This window comes from Rhinolophus sinicus, linkage group LG01 (assembly GCF_036562045.2).
Source record: "Rhinolophus sinicus isolate RSC01 linkage group LG01, ASM3656204v1, whole genome shotgun sequence".
In the NCBI taxonomy this organism is placed as follows: domain Eukaryota; kingdom Metazoa; phylum Chordata; class Mammalia; order Chiroptera; family Rhinolophidae; genus Rhinolophus; species Rhinolophus sinicus.
This window is the reverse complement of record NC_133751.1, coordinates 147,570,150-147,591,432: the sequence shown is the minus strand read 5'-3', so window position 1 is coordinate 147,591,432 and position 21,283 is coordinate 147,570,150. Positions and strand designations below refer to the sequence as shown.

Sequence of the window (21,283 nt, the reverse complement as noted above, 5' to 3'; positions counted from 1 at the left end):
TGTTTTTTGTTTTGGGGTTTTTTTGTGTGTGTTTTTTTTATAAATAGCCATCTTAATGAGTGTGAAGTGGTATCTCATTGTGATTTTTATTTGCATTTCCCTAATGATTAGTGATATCGAGCATCTTTCATGCTCTTATTGGCATCTGTATATCTTCTTTGGAGACATCTCTATTCAAGTCCTTTGTCCAATTTTTAATTGGAGTGTTTGTTCTCTGTTACTGAGTTGTAGGATTTCTTTGAATATTGTGAATATTAATCCCTCATCAGATACATAATTTGTAAATATGTTTTCCTATTCTTTGGGTTGCCTTTATACTCTGTTGATAGTGTCCTTTGATGTGCAAAAGTTTTTAATATCGATTAAGTCCAATTTATGTATTTCTTATTTGTTACCTGTGCTTTTGGTATCATAGCCAATGCTAAATTCACTGTTATGAAACTTTCCCCCTGAGTTTTCTTTGAAGAGTTTTATAGTTTTAGCTCTTACCTTTAGGTCTTTGGTCCACTTTGAATTAATTTTTATAAAGAATCCAGCTTCATTCTTTTGCAGGTGGACATCCAGTTTCCTCAGCATGGTTGTTGAAAATACTGTTCTTTCTCCATTGTATGGTCTTGGCACCCTTGTCAAAAATCACTTGACCATATATGTAAAGATTTATTTCTGGGTTCTCTGTTCTATTCCATTGTTCTATATGTCTTTATGCCAGTACTTCACCATTTTTATTACTATACTATTTAGTAAGTTTTGCAATCAGGAAGTGTTAGACCTCCAACTTTGTTTTTCTTTTTCGTTGTTTTTGCTATTCCATGTGAACTTTAAGATGGATTTTTTCCACTTCTGCAAAAAAAAAAAAAAAATCATTGGAATTTTGATAGGGATTGCATTCAATCTGTAGATTGCTTTGGGTAGTATGGACATTTTAAGAATAAGTCTTCCAATCCGTGAACATGGGCTGTTGTCCCATTTATTTGTGTCTTCTTTTGTTGTATACAATGTTTTGTAGTTTTCAGTGTACAAGTCTTTCACATCCTTGGTTAAGTTTATCCCCAAGTATTTTATTCTTTTTGATGCTATTATAAATGGAATTGTTGTTATACCTTCCTTTTCAGATTGTCCATTGTTAGTATATAGAAATGCAACTGATTTGTTGACTTTGTATCCTGCATTTCTACTGAATTTGTCAGTCCTAACAAGTTTTATTGTAGAATGCAGTTAACTTTCTTTTTAAAAACAGATTTTAATTACCCCTTTAAAAAGTATATAATAAAAAAGTATACAATAAAAACATTATCATTGGCACAAATTTAAGCAAGCCAGGAGAAAGTAGACTAAAAAGTGAAAGCGTACCCTCACCTCCACTCTTTCCCCTTCCCAACCAATCCCACTCTGCTTCCCAAAGGTAACCACCATTAGCACTTTGACATTTGTTCCTCCAGGTTTAGTTTTTGTATATATATTAAGTATATTTTCTAAGTCTATATTTCTCTTCTAGCCTTTTGCAAGAAACAATATCCAAAAATTAACATTTCTAGTTCTTGAAGAATACCACCAGAAACTTCTTGCAATAATGATCAGGATGTGTGTCTCCCATTTTAAAACTACTGATATTCTCTTTCCATTCTTTATTAAAAGAAAGAGAAAGAAATTGATCATTTTTATATTAGTTTAGAAATTGAGTCATTTATTTAAAAATGGCATAAAATGTTAACAGTTATGTTACTGGGAGAAATCCAATTGCAATTACTCAGTTCAAAACTGAGTTCCTTCTAATAGGATCGTTATATATATAAAGACTACCACAGTGATTTTTTTTTTTTGCTTTTAGTTGAAATAGCTCTCTAGTAAAGCTACTTCCAATGCATTGCTTTTTCCATTCTCTTGTTTAGGTAATACAAACACAATTATTACAGTACTGCTGTCTGCTAAGTTCTAATATGTTCACAGGCAAAAAAAAACCACATCTTTTTTCAGCTACATATAGATAAACTGATGAAAAATACAATATTCAATTAGAGATTTAAATATAAAATACCTCCTTTGAAGTAGACACTTTTGAAAAGAAAAAAATGTTTTTTTGAAATAAAAAAATTGTCAATGTTTACCAAAAATATGTATTGCTGTCTTCAAATTGCATTTTTAAATTAAAAATTTAATGTTTAGCACTATGAACAACACTTTCTTGTCAAACTGATGGAAGTTTAAGACATATTTTTCTTTCTTACACTAAAAACACACATTTTATTTCTTAATGTTTTTAATGAGTTGACTGGAAAATTTAATTTCTTTCCAATTTTAAGAATTATTCCCCTACAAAATTTGATTTTATAAATAGGTACATGCAGCAAAATATGTTATCATTTGTTTTTCTAAAGAATAACAAAAAATGTTTACTGAATTCCTTAGAGATAACATTTATCCTGGTTAAAATAATAATATAAAAATACGTACATATGGTTATTTTTTGTTCCTTAAATCATATTTGAATTAAACAATCTCAGTGAAAACAGACAAAAAGGCCAGATGTTATAAAAGTCTGGAGTATTCTCAAATGAAGATTGTAAAACAAAAAGCCAGTAAAGACTTTAAAAGTCATCTGCTCTATTAGTGTAAGCCAGAGTTTCACAACACTTTAGTGTTTGAAAACAAATAGAGTGGTAAAGAATATAAAATGTTCTCTTGTTTCTTTATCAGTTGGAAACAGATACTCAAGAGATTGCTTGCTGTTATCCAGAGTTAATTACTTAGAATATGTGGTTGAAAAGAAAGGTATATTTGCTGAATTTCTTTATTAACAATGCCATCTTCTAAACTGGACCAAGAAAACTATAGTCCTGTTTTGATTTGAAGGTTTTAGGATGTTAGGTATGAGTATTATATGCAACTACTTAAAAGATATACCTGACAACGGAAAAGCAGAAGGTTTCTATTGTTTTAAGCATAAATGATAAATGGAGAAAAAATAAATCAGAATGGACTAAATCTGAAACCAACAAGTGACAAAAGCAAAATGTTGTCATGAATAATGATACCAGAGGCCAAGTTCGCAGACAACGTTATTTCTCTCCATTATTAGACAAATGACACACATAGTACAAGGTAATAGAAGAACCAGAAATGCCCCCTGGGTGTGAACCAGCACAGTGAATGGTGGTCCTGGCCATAGCCGCCATGCTGCAGTGCTTTGCTGGCCTCCTAGCACAGCAGTTTCAGGCACGAGCTGGGCATGGTAATGTGCTACTCTGCTTCCGAGGGGAGAAGGAAAAGTAGTCTCTATTATGAGAGCATGAACCAATGGAAGGGTATGGAAAATTACAACAGCATGGAGATAATGTTGACCTTTATATACCGTCCTTTCGAAGTACATTTAAATAGGATCTGTCACTGCAATCTGGTTAAAAAAGAACTTTTCTAAATTCAAATGTGTGCTACTCAGATTATTAATAGAGTACCTGCATGCTTTAGTAAAAACATTTACTAAAGCCTGAGAGTCCATATGCTCTGCGAAGATGAGTGTCATGGATGCGTAAGACCACTAACTGCTGCTGGTGCTGGGCAAAGGCTGTTTAAAATTTTACGCCTTTATGTTCATTTCTCTTTTCCTCCCCTATTTCTTTTGAGCCTTTTCTATTCTTGAATGACCCCATTGCTTTTGCATCCGTTTGCAAATTAAGGATTCATGGTAATGAAAAAATCCAAAACGGGATGAAAACTTTATATGTATTGAAACTAAAATTTTCAAGATAGTTTCCAAGTTAGCTTAACATTTCGATGCCACGTAAATTTGAACACATTCCCTTTTTTAGGTAGTCATGTGAAAGACTATTTACAAGTTTTCTAGATTCTGCTTGTGATGCATTCATGTTGGGAATGGACGGACCATTGCCACCAATCAATGAACACTAACTTATTCAGCTGTTTGGGGGAAATGTTACTGGGTGTACTTCCTTGAGTTCGTTCCTAGGGTTTTAAATTTATCTTCAGTGAATGTGCACATCTGAACACATTTGAATAAGCCGAGGACTCCATGTGCCTGTGAACAAATTGATTTGGGAGACATAAAGTTGCTACTCCAATCTCTGTTCCATTTTCACCAAGCAAATGTGGTGGGTGGGTGCATGTAAACTCTGTTGGCAGATACTCATTCAGAAAAACATTATATCCTTCCTTCTCCCGCCTTCCAACCCTTCACCTCATGCAGGTTATGACATGGTGCGTGCTGTGCGACCTAATTACAAAATAGGGCACATGTTGCGCCAGAAATGTATTAATCCTGGCTTTGTGGACTTTACCACCTACACTTCGAAACTGGAGGTGGACTCTATGCCTTGAAAGAATTAAGCCCTGCCTGTAAGACTCAAATTCTCCTCGCTTGTGTTTTCTGCAAATTGCACTGACATTTGGCATTTATTAGTAACATATTAGAGTCCTCCGGTATTTTTCTGCTCCATGTTCTAAAGAATTCTTGTGTTTATGCTGGTGCCATTCTGTGCACCACATTATGTTTTAATGACATTTTTTTATTGCCCAGAAATTTACTATAACCATTTCCTTTTTCCTTTTTTAAGGTTTGAACAGGCATTTATTACCAGTTTGATCAGTAGTGTGGTAAAAACAAAGGACAGTTATTTTTGGATAGCCCTTCAAGACCAAAATGACACAGGAGAATATACATGGAGGACAGCAGGGCAGACATCTGAGCCGGTGCAGTTCACACACTGGAATGCACATCAACCCCGTGAGTAAAGGAACAGTGACACCATTTCTCCCTCCTGTTTTTTTGCCCCAAATTCCTTTCACCCCTTGGTCCACCTCCTTTGATTCTTCCTTAATGTTTCCTTAATGCCTAAATCAATTAAAACAATTACCACAGGTTCTCAGAGGATGACACATAGCTGGTCATTTTTAAAAATATAATCCATATGAGTCATGTGACATGTTCAAGGTATAAATCCATTGCTCAAGACCACACATGTCTTTATTAGCCCAAGTCTACTTTCTCCCTCCTAAATTCTTTCCAATAATACCAGGATAGTTTGTGATAATTCACAGTGAATGGGCACATGTGGGCACATCTAATCAGTTCTGCCACTGCCATGTGTCTTTGCTGAGGAATGATGACCCATTACTTAGGTAACATTCTTGTTCGTCCCTCTCCTCCATGGACTTCTGTGTTACCTTAACAGGATTCCAGAGTTACAGCTCTGTTCGTTCACCCTTATGAGCTCAGCTCTGGATCCCCAAGCATGCAACTGTGCCAGGTTAGCCAGTTCCTGAGAAGCTAATGGCTTTAGCCACAACCTACACTAGAACCAGTCCCGTGGAACAAGTTTTTAGCCCTTGTGTTAAGCTTAAGACACCAACCTAGACCTAACACCTCTTTGCTTCAAAGAGAATTTCTGTTCGAATGCCTTGATCTCTTTCTTGCCTTTGGATCTCAATCAGGGCTACTCCAACAGATGACAGGCAGCAGGTTACCGCTAAATTTTTATCTAGAGGAAATGGATTAGAGACCTCAGGTGCTTCCCTGAGGAAAGATAAATATTATTATAATATGATAATTATTATATATCAAACATACAATTAGTCAAAAGATTAATTGTACTAATTATAAGACAGAGATTGTAGAAGAGAATCAAAAACAAGATCCAGCTATATGCTGTCCACAAGAAACCCATTTTAAATATAAAGACACATATAGATTAAAAGTAAAGGGATGGAGAAAAATATACCATTGTAACATTAATTAAAAGAAAATAGGAAGAGCTATATTAATTTCAGAAAGAATAGACTTCAGAGCAAGGAAATTTTTCAGGGATAAAAAGGATATTACATAATGATAAAAGAGTCAGTAGTCTAAGATATAACAGTTCTTAATGTGTATGGACCTAACAACAGTGTCAAATACGTGAGGGAAAACTGATAGAACTGCAAGGAGAAACAGATGAATTTACTATTATAGTTGGAGATTTTTAACATTTCTCTACCAGAAATGGACAGATCTAATAGGCAGAAAATTAGTAAGGATAATGCTGAACTCAACAGTGCCATCAATCAACTGGATATAATTGACATCTATAGACTATTTCATCCAACAACAGCAGATTACACATTCTTCTCAAGCTCATGTGGAACATTCACCTAGATAGATCACACTCTGGGCCATAAAACACACCTTTCCAAATTTAAAAGAATAGAAATCACACTATCTGCTCAGGCCACAGTGGAATTAAACTAGCAATCAATAACAAAACGATAGCTGGAAAATCCCCAAATACTTGTATATTAAACAATAACTTCTAAATAACATATAGGTCAAAAAACAAATCCCAAAGTAAATTTTAAAATATTTTAAACTAAATGAAAATAAATTACTATTTATCAAAATTTGTGAAATGCAGAGAAAGCAGTGCTTAGAGGGAAATTTGTAGCACAGAGTGCATACATTAGAAAAAAAAAATCTAAAAGCAATAATCTAAGCTTCCACCTTAGGAAATAGAAAAAGAAGAACAAATTAAATTCATAGTAAGCAGAAAAAAGAAATAATAACAATTAGAGCTGATATCGATGAAACTGAAACCTGGAAATCAATAAAAAAAACAATAAAACCAAAAGTTGATTCTTTGAAAATATTAATTAAATCGATAAGCCTCTAGCCAGGCTCACTAAGAAAAAAGAGAGAAGACACAAATTACTAAAATTATAAATGAAAGTAGGCACATCACTACAGATCCCATGGACACTGAAAGAATAATAAAAGAATATTATGTTCAACTCAAACCTTACACCCTTCACAAGAATTAACTCAAAATGTATCAATTAACTCAAAATGTATCATAGGCTTAAATATAAAATGTAAAGCTATAATTCTCCCAGAGTAAAACATAATAAAAAACCTAGATGACCTTGAATATGGCAAGGACTTTTTAGATACAACACTAAAGGCACAATCCATGAAAGAAATAATTGATGAGCTGCACCTCATTAAAACTAAAATCTTCTGCTCTGAGAAAAATGGTGTCGTGAGAATGAGAAAACAAGACATAGACCAGAAGGAAATATTTGCCAAAACCACACATGATAAAAGATGTGTATATCCTAAATATACAAAAAACTCTTAAAACTCAACAAGAAAATGAAGAACCCAGTGTAAAAATGGACAAAAGACCTTAGACAGAGAAGATATATAGATAGCAAGTAAACATATGAAAATGTGTTCAAGGTCATATGCCATTAGGAGATTGCAGATCAAAACAACAATGAGATATCACTATACACCTCCTAGAATGACCAAAATCCAAAACACTGACAACACCAAATGCCAACTAGGATGCTGAGCAACAGGAATGCCTCATACATTGCTGGTGGGAATGCCAAATGGTACAGCCATTTTGGAAGACAGTTTGGAGATATATACAAAGGTAAGCATATTCTTACCATATGATCCAGCAATCACACTCCTTGATATTTATCCAAATGAATTAGAAACACATTCACACAAAAACCCATACTTGGATTTTTATAGCTTTCTTCATAATTGCCAAAACGGGTAAGCAATCAAGATGTCCTTCAGTAGGTGAATGGATAAATAAACTATGGCCTATGTAGACAATGGAATATTATTTGGTGCTAAAAAGAAATGAGCTATTAAACCATGAAAAGACATGGAGGAAACTTAAATGCATATTACTAAGGGAAAGAAGCCAATCTGAAAAGGCTACATGCTGTTTGATTTCAACCACATGACCTTCTAGAAAAGGCAAAACTATGGGGGCAATAAAAAGATTAGTGGTTGACAGGGGTTAGTGAGGAAGGATAAGTGAATAGTCAGAGCACAGAGAATTTTTCAGGCAGTGAAACTATTCCATATGATACTACAGTGGTAGATACATCATTATATCTTTATCCAAACCTATAGAATGTTCAATACCATGAGTGAACCCTAATTTAAACCATGGTCTTTGGGTGATAATAATGTGTCAATACAGGTTCACCGATTTTAACAAAAATGTACCATTGCAGTAGGGGATGTCAATAGAGGGAGAGGTTTTGTGTATGTGGAGGCAGGGGGCATAAGAAAAGTCTATACTTTCCACTCAATTTTCCTATGAACTTAAAATGCTCTAAAATACATATTTTATTACTGTTTTAAACACTGTACTTTTTAAAGATGTATGCAAGGTGAACTTAAGACAAATTAGGTTTTTTTGTGCGTAAGCATTAGTTTAGGAAATTTGTATAGAAACTGGTAATTTTCCATAGTTCTAAATAAGAGACATCCCAGTTCACTCAATAAACAACCTCCTTATTCTTCCGATCTATGAATATTATTAAAATGCAGAGAATAGTAAAGTTCTATGTCACACTTTTACTGAAAAGAAAAAAACAACTCAGGTATCATTTCTAATATACTTTGGAATTTTGTTAAGAATGTCTATACCTGTCAAAATAAATTAATACATTTTGAGTAGGCAAAATTCTTGGTTTTTAATGTTCCCTACCTTGAGGCATATTTGGATGTCTAAAAACTGAAATTGAAGCAGAGCTCCTTGTCATTCATAAATTTCTGCTGTAATTTATTTGAGTGGCACTACTCTTTTTCTCTTTTCCCTGAAGCAAAAATAATACCGTGATGCTCAGTTTGGCTGCTCATGCTGATAGACATTGACTAAATTGTCTCTGAATAAGATGAAAATGTAAATCTTTTTTCTTTTTTTTAAAGAAAATAGCAAAATAAAGGCCCCTGTGTTTCCTTTTTTCTTTTAAATTGCAGTTAGCAGAAACACCATCCTAAATCACATTTTTTCCTGCCTGTCACAAAAAAAAAAAAAAAAAAAAAAATCCATTAGCTTAGTCCTCATGTCAGAATCTTAATCCAGCCCAGACTGACTATATAAATTGACCCTTGAACAGGAAGGCTGCAGCTTTTCATAAACTCGGCCAAGACTCTCTCCTTATGTCATACCATCAAAATATTCAATCTGTGGTGGAATCATAGTTCTGCCATTTTTTCAACTTTATATTATGTTCTCCAAATAGTATAATGAACCACCATTTACCTGTCACCAATGTCATCAATTATCAATTCATGGTCAATCTTGTTCCATCTATACCCTCACCCACTTGCCACATTTCACATATTGTTTCACAGCAAATCCCAGACATTATATTGTTCCATCCATAAATATTTTTTATTACCTCTAAAAGATAAAGATTCCCTTTTTTAAAAACATGAATACCATTATCACACCTAAAAGTAATGAACTATAATTCACAAAAACTTCAGTTAATGCTCAAATTTCTAAATGACTCATAGGTGTTACATAATGTATTTTACAGTTTGTTTGAATCGGGATCCAAAAAAGGTTCACACACTGCAATTGGTTGATAAATCTCCTAAAATCTCTAGGTTTCCCTCTTCCTTGCCCCTGTATTTTATTTTTTTATTTGTTGATGCAAATGGGTTATTTGTGCTGTAGAGTTTCCTATGTTCTGGAGGTTTTTGATTGTATCTCCATATATTTTTAATGTGTTACTCTACTTCTTTTTTTTTTCCCCATAAAATTGACATGTCCATTTTTAAAAAGTTAGAATCAGAGGTCTGACTCAATTCAAATTTTCTTATCTTTTCTGGAAAGAACATTTCCTAGGTAGTTAGTTGTATGTTCTCTTTGGAAGCATATATTGTCTAATTTTCTCACTTTTTGCAATGTTGGCAGCCATTAATGATCACTTCCTAGAGCCATTGATTCATGAAAAGTTTTTTTCTTCATAGCTGGGGCAGTATATTTTTATAAAGATATAATTTCTTTCAATTAATTTTTGGTTACTTGGTGATACAGTTTTTATAGGAAAAGCAGAATAGATGCCTAATTCTTTCCCTTTACTAGTTTTTTTAAATGATTATTTGTTTATTAGCATCCTGCAACAGTGACCAAACAGGTTTTTGGTTTTTTTAGTATTACTATGAAGTAAGGGTTGTAAATATATTTCATGTGTTTTAATCCACTACAATTATTATCCTTTTTAATGCAAATGAAAATCTCAGGCACTACCTCCTGAGTCCTTTTAATGTAACACGAGCAGCCTTTGATAGCTTCCCTGCTATCTGGTATGACAAGATGTACGTTTCTCCTCTAGACCTAGAAACATCCATTTTATGGATGCCTGGTTCGTCTTAATGTGAAATAGCATTATTTTAATATCACAATCCGGCATAGGAGTGCTCATTGCTTGTTGGTTTGTTATTATTTCTAGGCCATTTCAATGAACAGAGCTAGAAAAATGTGTGTGTGTGTGTGTGTGTGTGTGTGTGTGTGTGTGTGTGTGTGTGTGTAAGATGAAATACTTCTGGAGTTCAAACAGAAACTTCCAATTCGAATGCAGGACTATAAGGTTTTTGCTTAACCCATCTTATATCTGTATTTCTTTTCTTTCATGCCCAAATTCCCTGTTCTCAGAACGCTAGGAAACTCGCCTATTTTTATTTAAAAAACAACAACAAAGAGACTCTTTGGTACTTGGTATTTTGAGAGAAATAATTATTCAGGTAAAACAGGAAATACAGTTTTGATCCTTACTAACTAGTGCCACTGATAAAAGGGGAAATGATATACAGGGCCTTTTTCATTTAGGGAGAGGCTAATGCATAGAAACTAAAATGTACCTTGTACGTAGATTAAAGAGTCAATATAAATGGATTCTACTCAATGGTGAAAAAAGAAAAACAGAACAACAGATGAGTACGTACTTGTCAAGACAGTCAAAAGTGTTAGAGTTTCATAGCTATCTGTACAGAGAAAAAGAAACACTTTGAAATCACTATTTTGCCTCCATCCCTAACTCAGGCTCAGGTTTGGGTTTCTAGAGCTAGGGACCACTGCAGAAAAGGCATCTGTCACTCATACTTCCCCAATTGTCCCAAGTCAGTGGAAATCTTCTGCCAGTGACAAGAAAAAAGAACGGGATCGCAGCCAGACCTGTTTCCTTGAGAGTGCCCTACTCAGCGTGAGGAGTAATAAGAAAAAGCCTGTCCAGCCAGCAGCGAGATAGACCAATCAACAACATTAAGGCTCATCAGAGTTTTGAAATGAACCACAACATAAATGAGGACAAACTGAGCCTCATTTCTGAGCACCCAATGGTGCTTTGTGTAATCTTTTCATAATAATACGAGTAACTGTTATACAAGGTAAAGATGTGATAATAGATCATCAAGCACGTGCTGTAGCCACACGAAGGAGAAAACATGACCAGGGAAATGACCGAGCTCCATGGAAATGGAGGCACATTATTTGAGGGGACTATTTAATCATTCATTAAACAAGTATTAATATTTGAGTGCCCGCCTACTCTGTACGTTTAGCATTGCTTCATACTAGATTCAAGTAAATCTGCTTTCAATTTCTAGATCAAATCCTCACTAAGTATGTGGCCTTAGGCAAGTTACTAAGCTTCTATGCCTCCGTTTTTCCATTTGCAAACTGTAGATACTCATATCCATCTGCCTCCAGTAGTTTTTGAAGTTCAACACAGAAAAGACCATATAAAATGCCTAGCACAGTATCTAGCAGATATACAGCACTCCTGAAAATCTCACCTTCCCTGCCCCAATAGCTTCACTTTTCCCCATGGAGAAGGAAGGTGGGTAGGGCAGAGGACTTCAAAGGTAAGGATGTGAATAGGTTCTTAGCAGAGAATGAGAAAATAACTAGACAGACTCAAGTAAAATAATTGTCTAGCGACTCTGAAGGCTCAGCTACAGTTCCCTCCTGGCCCTGAGGCCAAAAATAGATTTTGTTTTCAGGTATCTGGCAAGAGAGTTGGAAGGTAGAGGCTTTCCCAGCTCAGTTCATCTCAGACGGTTAGATAGCTTTGCAAAATGGAAGAGACTAGAATTGTGAATTGAAATATCTTAATTGACTGAAAGCCCATTCATTTTGATGGAGAGAGTGAAAAGGGGTAGAGGGAGGAAAAGGCAGGTAAGGAGAACTACCTTAAATGTGAGATTTACCGCTGTGGAATAGGTTGATCGTTTTTCTTCTCCAATGGGAAATGAGTTATCAAATTTGAAAATAATTTCTCTGGGAGAACACCCTACCCTTGTTATTTGGCTTTGCAAGCACCCCCACAATATAGGATTATAAATTCGGTTTATATCTCCTGCAGCCCAGTCTCCCTTTATTACACTGCTTCACTGCTTCTTTGAGGCTGAGATTCCAAAATTTGGGTCAAATGTTCCATTAAGTTAACCACTTTAGAATACCAATAACACTCCTGCAGCACTTCTCATCTTCATAGCTGGCCACAAACATCTCCTCCACTAATGAAGATGAGTTGAATATCTATAGTATCTAAAACCAAAGCTATTTAATCATTGTCTGATGTGGGAAAGTAAGACAAAATGCAAGACCAACAAAAAAGTGTGTTACTTTTAAACTTGCTGATTCAAGCTTTTAAAAAATTCTTTGAATGTGCAGGCAGAACTCATGCTACACAGTCCCAGCTTTTGTAATGAAAACAGCCAAAATAAAAATAGAACTAACATCTTAGGGTGGTTTTTAGCTCTTCATATCTTTCAGGATGCTTTCAAATGCATCATGTCATTGCTTTTCATGCAAACCCAAGAGAAGAAAATGGGTTAGTATCCCCATATTTTAAATAAGCTCTTTTGTGATTAATATAACCTGTTCGAGTTTCAGGTTACTAAATATTTGTGCTGGGACTGGAACCCCAGACTTCAGGCTCTAAATCAAAGGCTGCTGGTAAGGGAAGGATTGGGAATCAGGTGGGAGTGCATGGTTTCCCTTCTCTTTCAACCAGAGCAACTCCATTAGTATATTACGTTTTGAGCTTCCACATGGATTTCTACAGTTCAATTTTAATAGAACATCATCACACAGATCATACAGCATCTCTGTTGTTCACAACCCCGCCGGATTGTGAGCTGCATTTCAAAATTACATTCAACAGGACTGCCAAGATCCATTCATGGCAAGTTGCAGTTGCATGCTATAATCTCTCCCCCTTTCCTGTCCCGCAAACCTCCATCTTTAACACTAACCAGCTGTTCTGTTCAGTGGAACTAACTGATGGCCTTTGTCTGGACCAACTCTCCCTTGACTTCCTTTTCTTCGGAATGAGTCATACTAATTGTGTTTCCTTGTTTAGGACTAGTCATTTTCACCGTTGTGGCTCTCTGATGCATCAGTGCGCATGTGCACAGAGGACTGTGACCTTCTTGTGGATGGGAACTGTCTTCTCCCTGTGATATCCAGTGTGAACCCAGGATTGTTGAAGACACAAGAACTTGTTCTTTAGCTCCCGTATTCCTTCTCTATTTCACAAACTTCTCCATTCCTTTAGGAGAGGCTCTTTGTACATCTTATCTGTCTTTTTACTTCTCTCACTCTTCATTTTCCCTCTCGTTAGTCTTTCTGTCAGCATAAAACAACCAAAACATGGCTGACAAGGATAATGCCAGTTACCATGTACGTAAAAAAACAAACCAAAAAAATGAAACCATTACTGCTGAAGGGAAATTAAGAAAGACAAATATCCAGTACCAAGTGACTATATTTTAAAAGTGCCTTTAGGTCTAGAATCATCACAAGTCAGCTATCATCACTTGCTTTTTTCTAAGTACCCCTTGAAAACTCTTCTCCCTCCCATCCTCCAAAACTCAGCTCAGATGTCAATTCCTGCAAATCCTTTATTGACATCCCCAGGCAGATTCCATGTCCTTCTGAAGTCTCCCACAGAGATTTGAACATACACATTGTTACTATAGCACTTTACAAATTCTATTTCTTGCAATTAATAAGTTCACACTAAACTAAGAGTTGGGGTTTTTTTGTTTTGTTTTGTGCTGTCCTTCTATCTCTAGCAGCTAATATACAGCCTAGCCTTGTATATAGATGTAGATGCACATTTTTTTGTTTTGTTTTTGTTGAATGTTGATTTAGTGAATTAGATGATTACTCTGGATTCGAGAAAACAAGAAGCTCATTCTTTCCAATTTTTATTTTACTTTTGGAATTGTTTTCTACTATTCGCTGAAATCTGAAGTTTGTTTTTTAGGTGTCTGAAGAATTGTACAGATTTGGTGATAAACTTGAGGATCTTAACTCAACTTAGATATTGTTTCTATGGAAAAATGTTTTACTTGCCAAAGTGTTCAAACATGCAGAAAAGAATAAAACGGAGCTTTGTCCATAACTAGATGGCCGTTCCCTTTTCCTTGATGTCTTTCCCCACTCCTGTCCCCAGAGTTTCACCCCATTTGGAATTTATCTCATCCTTCTACTTTCACATGGTTTACAGCTTGGTTTTCTGCTGTGTACCTTGCGACTACCTTGAATCCATCACTTACGTATTTTTTTCCTGTTGAATCTATTTCTCAGAAGATATGTACTATGCAGTTTTCATTGTGGATTTTTCACAATGGGGTTTCACAGTATATAGTGTACAGGGTAGGTGCTCAAGAAATGATGAGTTAAACTTTTTCCCGCACAGTTAAAAAGCTCAATAATTCAAAGTAGAGGGATGTTGGTGTTTGATGAGCTATAGGAAATATTTCAATTTCAAGTTGGAACTGCTCCTAGTTTCCCATCATTTGCCATCTGAGCTCAAAGTGTCCAAATTTCAAGCTTCACAGTTTCTCTTCTCTCACTTTCCCATCTTCTATTCTTTTCTCTAGCGAGGAAGAGAAATGAGACGACCACGCCAATAAAGCACCCTTTTTCATCTTTACTGTTCTTGTCTGGGTGCTTTATTGTAAGATGTCAATTATTCAACACTCTAAAGAGCTGTCTTCAGAGCACAAAATACTCTAGTTATCTGGTATTAAAAGTGTTGTTTTCCGCTTTTAGGCTACAGTGGTGGCTGTGTTGTCATGAGAGGAAGGAGTCCACCTGGCCGCTGGGAAGTGAAGGACTGTAGACACTTTAAGGCCATGTCCCTGTGCAAACAGCCGGTGGTAAATTGGGAGAAAACTGAGCGTAAAGAGAGATGGCCCTTTCACCCCTGCTATTTGGACTGGGAGTCAAAGCCTGGCCTGGCCAGCTGTTTCAAGGTGATGCCAAGGGCATTCTCAATGGGACCAACATTATTTCAACTTTGTCCATGTATCCCAAATTCTTTTATTCCAGAACAGTGCCTGGCACACAGCAGGTGCTTAATTCATATTTGTTGACTGTCTCTATCCTTTCAGTTATATTGCAAAATGATGTTTTAGCCAAGAGATTGAGATATCCCTGGTGACACTGAAATCCTCCTCATGAAGATTGATATCACAGTCTGAATCAATACTATTCTTATTGAATATACAAATGAATGAGGCAGACACTCATTGGGTATGAAAATGGTGCAATTTCATATCATGTGTAAGCAAATGAATAAAGTCCTTCTTATGGAATAATACCATTTTCCTGCTAAGGATAGCTTTTGCTGCTTGCCAGATACCTGAAGATCAAAAAAATATTAATTTAATATATATAGTTGATGTGTGTGTATATATAATATATATGGGAAGAACTGTCTTTTTGCAAATCAACTGTAGATCTTAGGTTTAAATCAGTACCTATAATCTTCATGTCAGAAATACATTTTAAAAAATATAATGGTTTTTTTTTTTGTTGGTTTAATCGTTGGTTCATTTTGTAATTAGTGATTTCCAAAATGATGGGAGAAAGTTATTCTCTGGTACACAAGCACGTGTAAACTGAATGAAGTTAGCTTCTATCTCTAGAGATATTGAAGTCTCATAGATGGTGTGAAACACCTGTGAATGTACTCAATTTAAATGTACAGGTATAGAAACCTCCATTAAATTCATGGAATAACAGGCCCAGAGTTTTGACAGAGTAAGTCAAACCTTAGAAATGAGTAAGCTGAGGCTAGTGAGATGAAGTAATTTACCTAAGATCACAACTATTTATTGACAAAGTTGGAATAAATCTCGGATTTTGGGACTCCCAGTCCAGTGCTTTTCTCTACTATATATCACCCTGATATGTCAACAAATGTATGGTGTACTTAATGGGCATGGTAGTAGGATTTATTAATTTAAAGTGATTTGAGAAAAGATTCCCAGAGGAGGCAAGTTTTGACATATAATTTAAAAGATGGAAAGGCTGTGCTATGGTCCACAGGACTGGGAAACCTACTCATTCTGGTCTCAGCAAATCAGAGCCTGGTGAAGGTTGGCTCCAGAAGCTCAGGCTTCATGTTGGGCCATTAAACATGAGGACAGTGCAGAGGCCCAGGCCTGGAGCTCTGGGTATTTTGTCCCTCACTCTTAATCTTAAAGTCCAAAGCAGACTCTACATTTCGCTGACTTCTTCCTGCTACTGTAAGGACAGCCAAAATAAGGACAGCTGAGGACAGAATTTAGGCACAGTTAAGACGCAAAGACCCTAGAAATATACCTGCCCTAAGTGCCAGGTCTCATTTCTCATGAGTCAGCCAGATCCATGATCATTCAGCCAATTCTAATTTGTCTGAAGGCAGTCTGTTGGGATGGAAATTCATGGACCCTGGAAGCAAGGAATATTGGGTCTAATCCTAACTCTGCTGGTTGGTAGCTGTGTGACCTGAAATTTGTAAACTGTCTTAGCCTGACTCTCCTCATCTCTTGAGAAACATTTATTAAGGGACTCATATATGCCAGTTACAGGAAATGTAGGAGAAAAAGAACAAAGAATCCTCAAGGAGCTCATTGATAAAACCGTTTATCATATCCTCCTCATAAATTTGTTTTGAAGATAAAATGAGATAATAGTTTTATAATGACTATACATATTCTATCTAGTTCAGTAAGTGTTATTTCTCCCTACTGGGTCAAGCTTTTAATAAAGAATAATGACAACAATTACATTACTATTATTTTCTTGCCTATAATTAAATAGCCTTATGTTATGTGTGACAATGTCAACTTTTTTTTTTTTTTTACTATACAGGTATTTCATAGTGAAAAAATCTTGATGAAAAGAACGTGGAGAGAAGCTGAAGTGTTTTGTGCAGAATTTGGAGCTCATCTTGCAAGCTTTGCCCATATTGAGGAAGAGGATTTTGTGAATGAGCTTTTACATTCAAAATTCAATCGGTAAATACTTATTAATTTTGAAAAGATTGCAATGAAATATTTGGTCCCCCAGTAATGGCTACTTAGGAACAAGTATCCCAAATATTTGTTTAAAATCTCAAGTATTTGTTTCAAGCTTACAACCAACTGGCCACTAGTTATGATATATATGTGATATATATATATATATATATGTGTGTGTGTTTATATATATGTGTTTATATATACGATATATATATCATATATATGGATATATATACTGTGTATATGTATATCATATACATATGATATATATATATGATATATATAGTATATGTATGAATAGTATAGTACTATAGTATTATAGTATAGTATAGTATAGTATATGTATATGATATGTATATAGTATAGTAAATAGTATGTGTATATACCATATGAATGTTAATATGTAAGGTCAAACTATTGGGTTTGAATCCCCAGAATCTACAAAATTGACCTTCAAGGTGGGAGTCTTTGATACCATCTCCCAAAGTGAGTCTTACAGAGTATTCTATGGGGGGAAAAAGGGGGATCTTGTGGTCAAATGTTTGCAAAGCAGTGTACAATCTTGGAAATTTGCCACATACATTAGCTTTATAAAAACTTCTAGATGGAATCACTTTCTCTAACAACAGAACTCTTTTTCTGAGACCACTTTTCAATATCCCATGGAAATGCTAGTCTCTGCAGGACATGCTGACCGTGTTTCTCAAACCTGGCTGCTGCTGATCACATTCTCTCTTGGGCCACCTTTTAACATACAGTCCTCCGGTCTCACATCAGAGCTATTCAATCAAGATTCTGCGAGGCTCAAGAAAAGTTCAAGAAGCTTCCAGTTTAGTTGGATTTTTAGCTAGGAGTGGGGCCACAAGTCCGAGGAGTACATAATAATCTTCGTTGTTTGAAGCTGTAACTTTGCTTCATGATTTTAGCCCTTTGCAAAGCATACTTGCCTACTTGTATATAGTGAGCTTTGGTGTATGGAACAACCACAGGCAAACTGCTTCCACCTTTTCCATAAGATCAGATATCATTATGTCATTTCTATCTATGTAGGTTCTCACACTTGGAATGTCTAGTAGAATTTAATGCCAACCATCTATCAAGTCCTTAATCTTCAGCACCTAATCACAAAAGCTATATAATATATGTTTTATTTTTGCCCTGACTACCAGGGAGTTCAGCCAAATCTGATGCTTAGTTATAGCAAATAAACCAGTTCTCATAGTTAGCATATGTATTTCTCCTTCCTACGGCACTGCTTTTCTATTTCTATTTTACTGTTTATATTATTACATTGCATTATTAGGAATTATACAATTTTAGGAAATTGATAGAGAGAAAATAAATACTAATTCATCTTCAAGGAGCCAGTATATGGCAGGAAAACTGTAGAATTCTGACTTCAGTGAGAAAAGAAAGAAAAAGTGCTCAGTACAGGGAGAGTACGTGGATTTCTAGGCTAGGACATTGAGATTAATATGCCTGGCTTAACCATGAGGCAGCATGTCCACCTTTCCGCAGCGTACGTGTAAGAGCGTAAATATAAACATGGCAGTGACCAACCGGGCCCCAGTGATCTCTTGGATTTTCTAAGTCACATTTTACATTCATTTTCATCGTCCGGGCAGAGGAGGTCAAATATCCAAGTAGGGGTGCTTCAAAATAAGCTTGTTTCTCTGCATAAGGAAAATAAAGCATCTGTCGTGACTTCTGAATCTTGTACATTTTTAATTCTTCAAAATCATTCTCAGAAAACGATCTTAGTGAGATGGCTTGTTGTATAATTGCTTGATTTATTGAGTACTCTGTGGTGTGACATGTTTGTCCTCCACCTAATAGGAAGGAGGATGGTTCTCTGTGGGGCTTCTCTCCAAGTCTAACTGGGTGGTGACTGCTGAAGTTAATCTACTGTGCCTCAGACTGATTCACTGTGGAAACATTTCCATTGGGATCTGTAAACAATCCAAAAAGCCAAACTGTCATGTACCTTTTATTAAATGGGGGGGGGGGTGATGATTAACCTTTAGAGAATACATGAACATGCGACAAAAGAGCAACAAATCAAAGCAGAGTAAAGTACTAAGAAGTTCTCTAGGGAAGAGAAGTTCCCAAATTGCTTGCCAACTTGCTTTCATGTGTTCTTGTCCTGATTAAAAGGTGTTGCCATTTCTAATAGACATGAGGAAGCCATGTTCTCCACATGGGCTGACTTTTCCCCAATGGCATATGTATGAGTTCCCCATACAAACCAAGAGAAATAGAAGTTCTGGCTAAATCTCCTCTCAGTTCATTTCAGAGCTCATGTTTTGCACAGAGGAAATGTTGAATAAATGTTTATTTGACTTCATCAGGCCTGCCAGTAGCATCAGCTATTTCCTGCACATACAAATACTTACTTGAACCTTTTTCATAATGTTATGGGTTCAATAGGAAAGGCCACATTTTTGTTCTCTTCACAGGACAGAAGAAAGGCAGTTCTGGATTGGATTTAATAAAAGAAACCCACTGAATGCTGACTCTTGGGAGTGGTCTGATGGAACTCCTGTAAGTTTTTCAAGCCAAAGAAAAGGAAATGAATTCAAAACAAGTGGCCCTGGAACCACTTGGCAAACCAACCAAAAGAACTTGGAAATAATGAGTGTATTTCCCATGATTCGGACCCAAATCAAAAACTGCACCAGATCTTGATACCAGAAGCATTATGTTAGCAATGTCCTAGGGAGCTTTTGCTAGTCACATAGTTCTGAGGACAGCTGTAGGATCTTAACCTGAAAAGGAATCAATATCTCCAAAAAGATCCCCAAACCACCTCCCATGCCAAGAGTCTCCAGCAGAGAAGCAACTGTTCTTTAAAATAACACCAGGCTTTCTTTACCCCACCTTTCCTCTCCTGCCTAGTATCTTATTATGAGAGTGTGGGACCATTGTCCATGTCACAATGAAAAGAACCATTTTCAGTACATCTCACGATAAAAGCACAGAAATGCCAGCCTTAGAAACATCACCTCCTTCTCAGCCAAAGCAACTTATTTGGAGGAAAAAAGACTTGCTTTTCATTCAGGCTATACTTCTAAAAACCTCACTGTTACATATGTTTTTCAAGTACAATGAGGAATTCTCACATTTTCCTCAAGAAGATAGGGGGAAAAAATCCGAAGTAGTGTCCCAGATTGAAATGGGATCCATCCCAGGGCCCATGCAGAATCAAGCTATTCAGTTTCATCTGTGAATTGGGGAGGCTAGCAACAGCCTGCCATGAGCGTTTAATGCAGCTCCTGTTTACTGAGCCCTAATTCTCTTCTAAGTACTAAGATGAGTACACTCCTCCATGGTCTCATTGCATCCTGACGATGATTCAATGCAGTGGGTATTGCAATGATTAAATAATTCGCCTAAAATAAGACATAGGAAAGCCAGGATTGGTACACAGGTTAGCTGCCTCTAAAGCCACAATGTTATAATATAATGTCTCCTCATGGGCAAAGTACCCAAATTTTGAAATTATAAAGATCAACAGAGAACTGGGATCTCTAGGCCCACTACATAGAGAGTGTTCAAATTTGTGTCAAGAAAGGGATTTGTGCTTCCTGTAAGCTATATGCGTATAGTGGGAAGAAAATAATAAGGGCATGCTAGTTGAAAAATAAATAAATCAAGTTCCCACCCATGTACTGCTACTTTGAAAAGGGCTTCAGCACCAGAGAGTGGGAAGAGATCCTAGAGATCACCCAGCCCCACCCATCGGTTTTACTGATGAAGAAACCAAGGCCCAGAAAGCACTAGGGGCACAGCAGTGTCAACTTGCCCCATAAATGGCAGCCACCATATGGCACAGTTGGGTGGCTAACGTCAATATGGCACTTGACAATGAAATGTAGCATGTAGAAATTGAAAACTCTTCATTTTGATTTAGTGAAACAAACTCATTAGTAACAGGAGTGAAATAGACAATGTTGGTTTGAAGTAAAGGAGATAAAATCATGAAGCAGTGCCATGAGTCCATCACCACTCCCCACTGGACAAAATGAATATTCAAAGTCACGCTGAATCATAGCTTATATATATTTAAGTTAGATGAATTGTTGCATGACTGTGTACATGTTTGACGAGGAGTATAAATGGTTTCAAAACATCCTCTTTTTTCCAAATTTTCACCCTAATTTTACTTGCAGTCCATCC

General features: G+C 36.1%; 1 protein-coding gene across 1 annotated transcript in view; it reads left to right on the top strand.

Annotated features, from left to right (window-relative positions):
- Positions 1-21,283, top strand: part of PLA2R1 (phospholipase A2 receptor 1) — a 99,435-nt gene that overhangs the window by 43,951 nt on the left and 34,201 nt on the right. Inside the window, 4 exon segments of the mRNA XM_019727258.2 lie at positions 4,569-4,738; positions 14,871-15,073; positions 16,959-17,104; positions 19,564-19,648. Coding sequence (XP_019582817.2) covers positions 4,569-4,738; positions 14,871-15,073; positions 16,959-17,104; positions 19,564-19,648 — 604 coding nt within the window.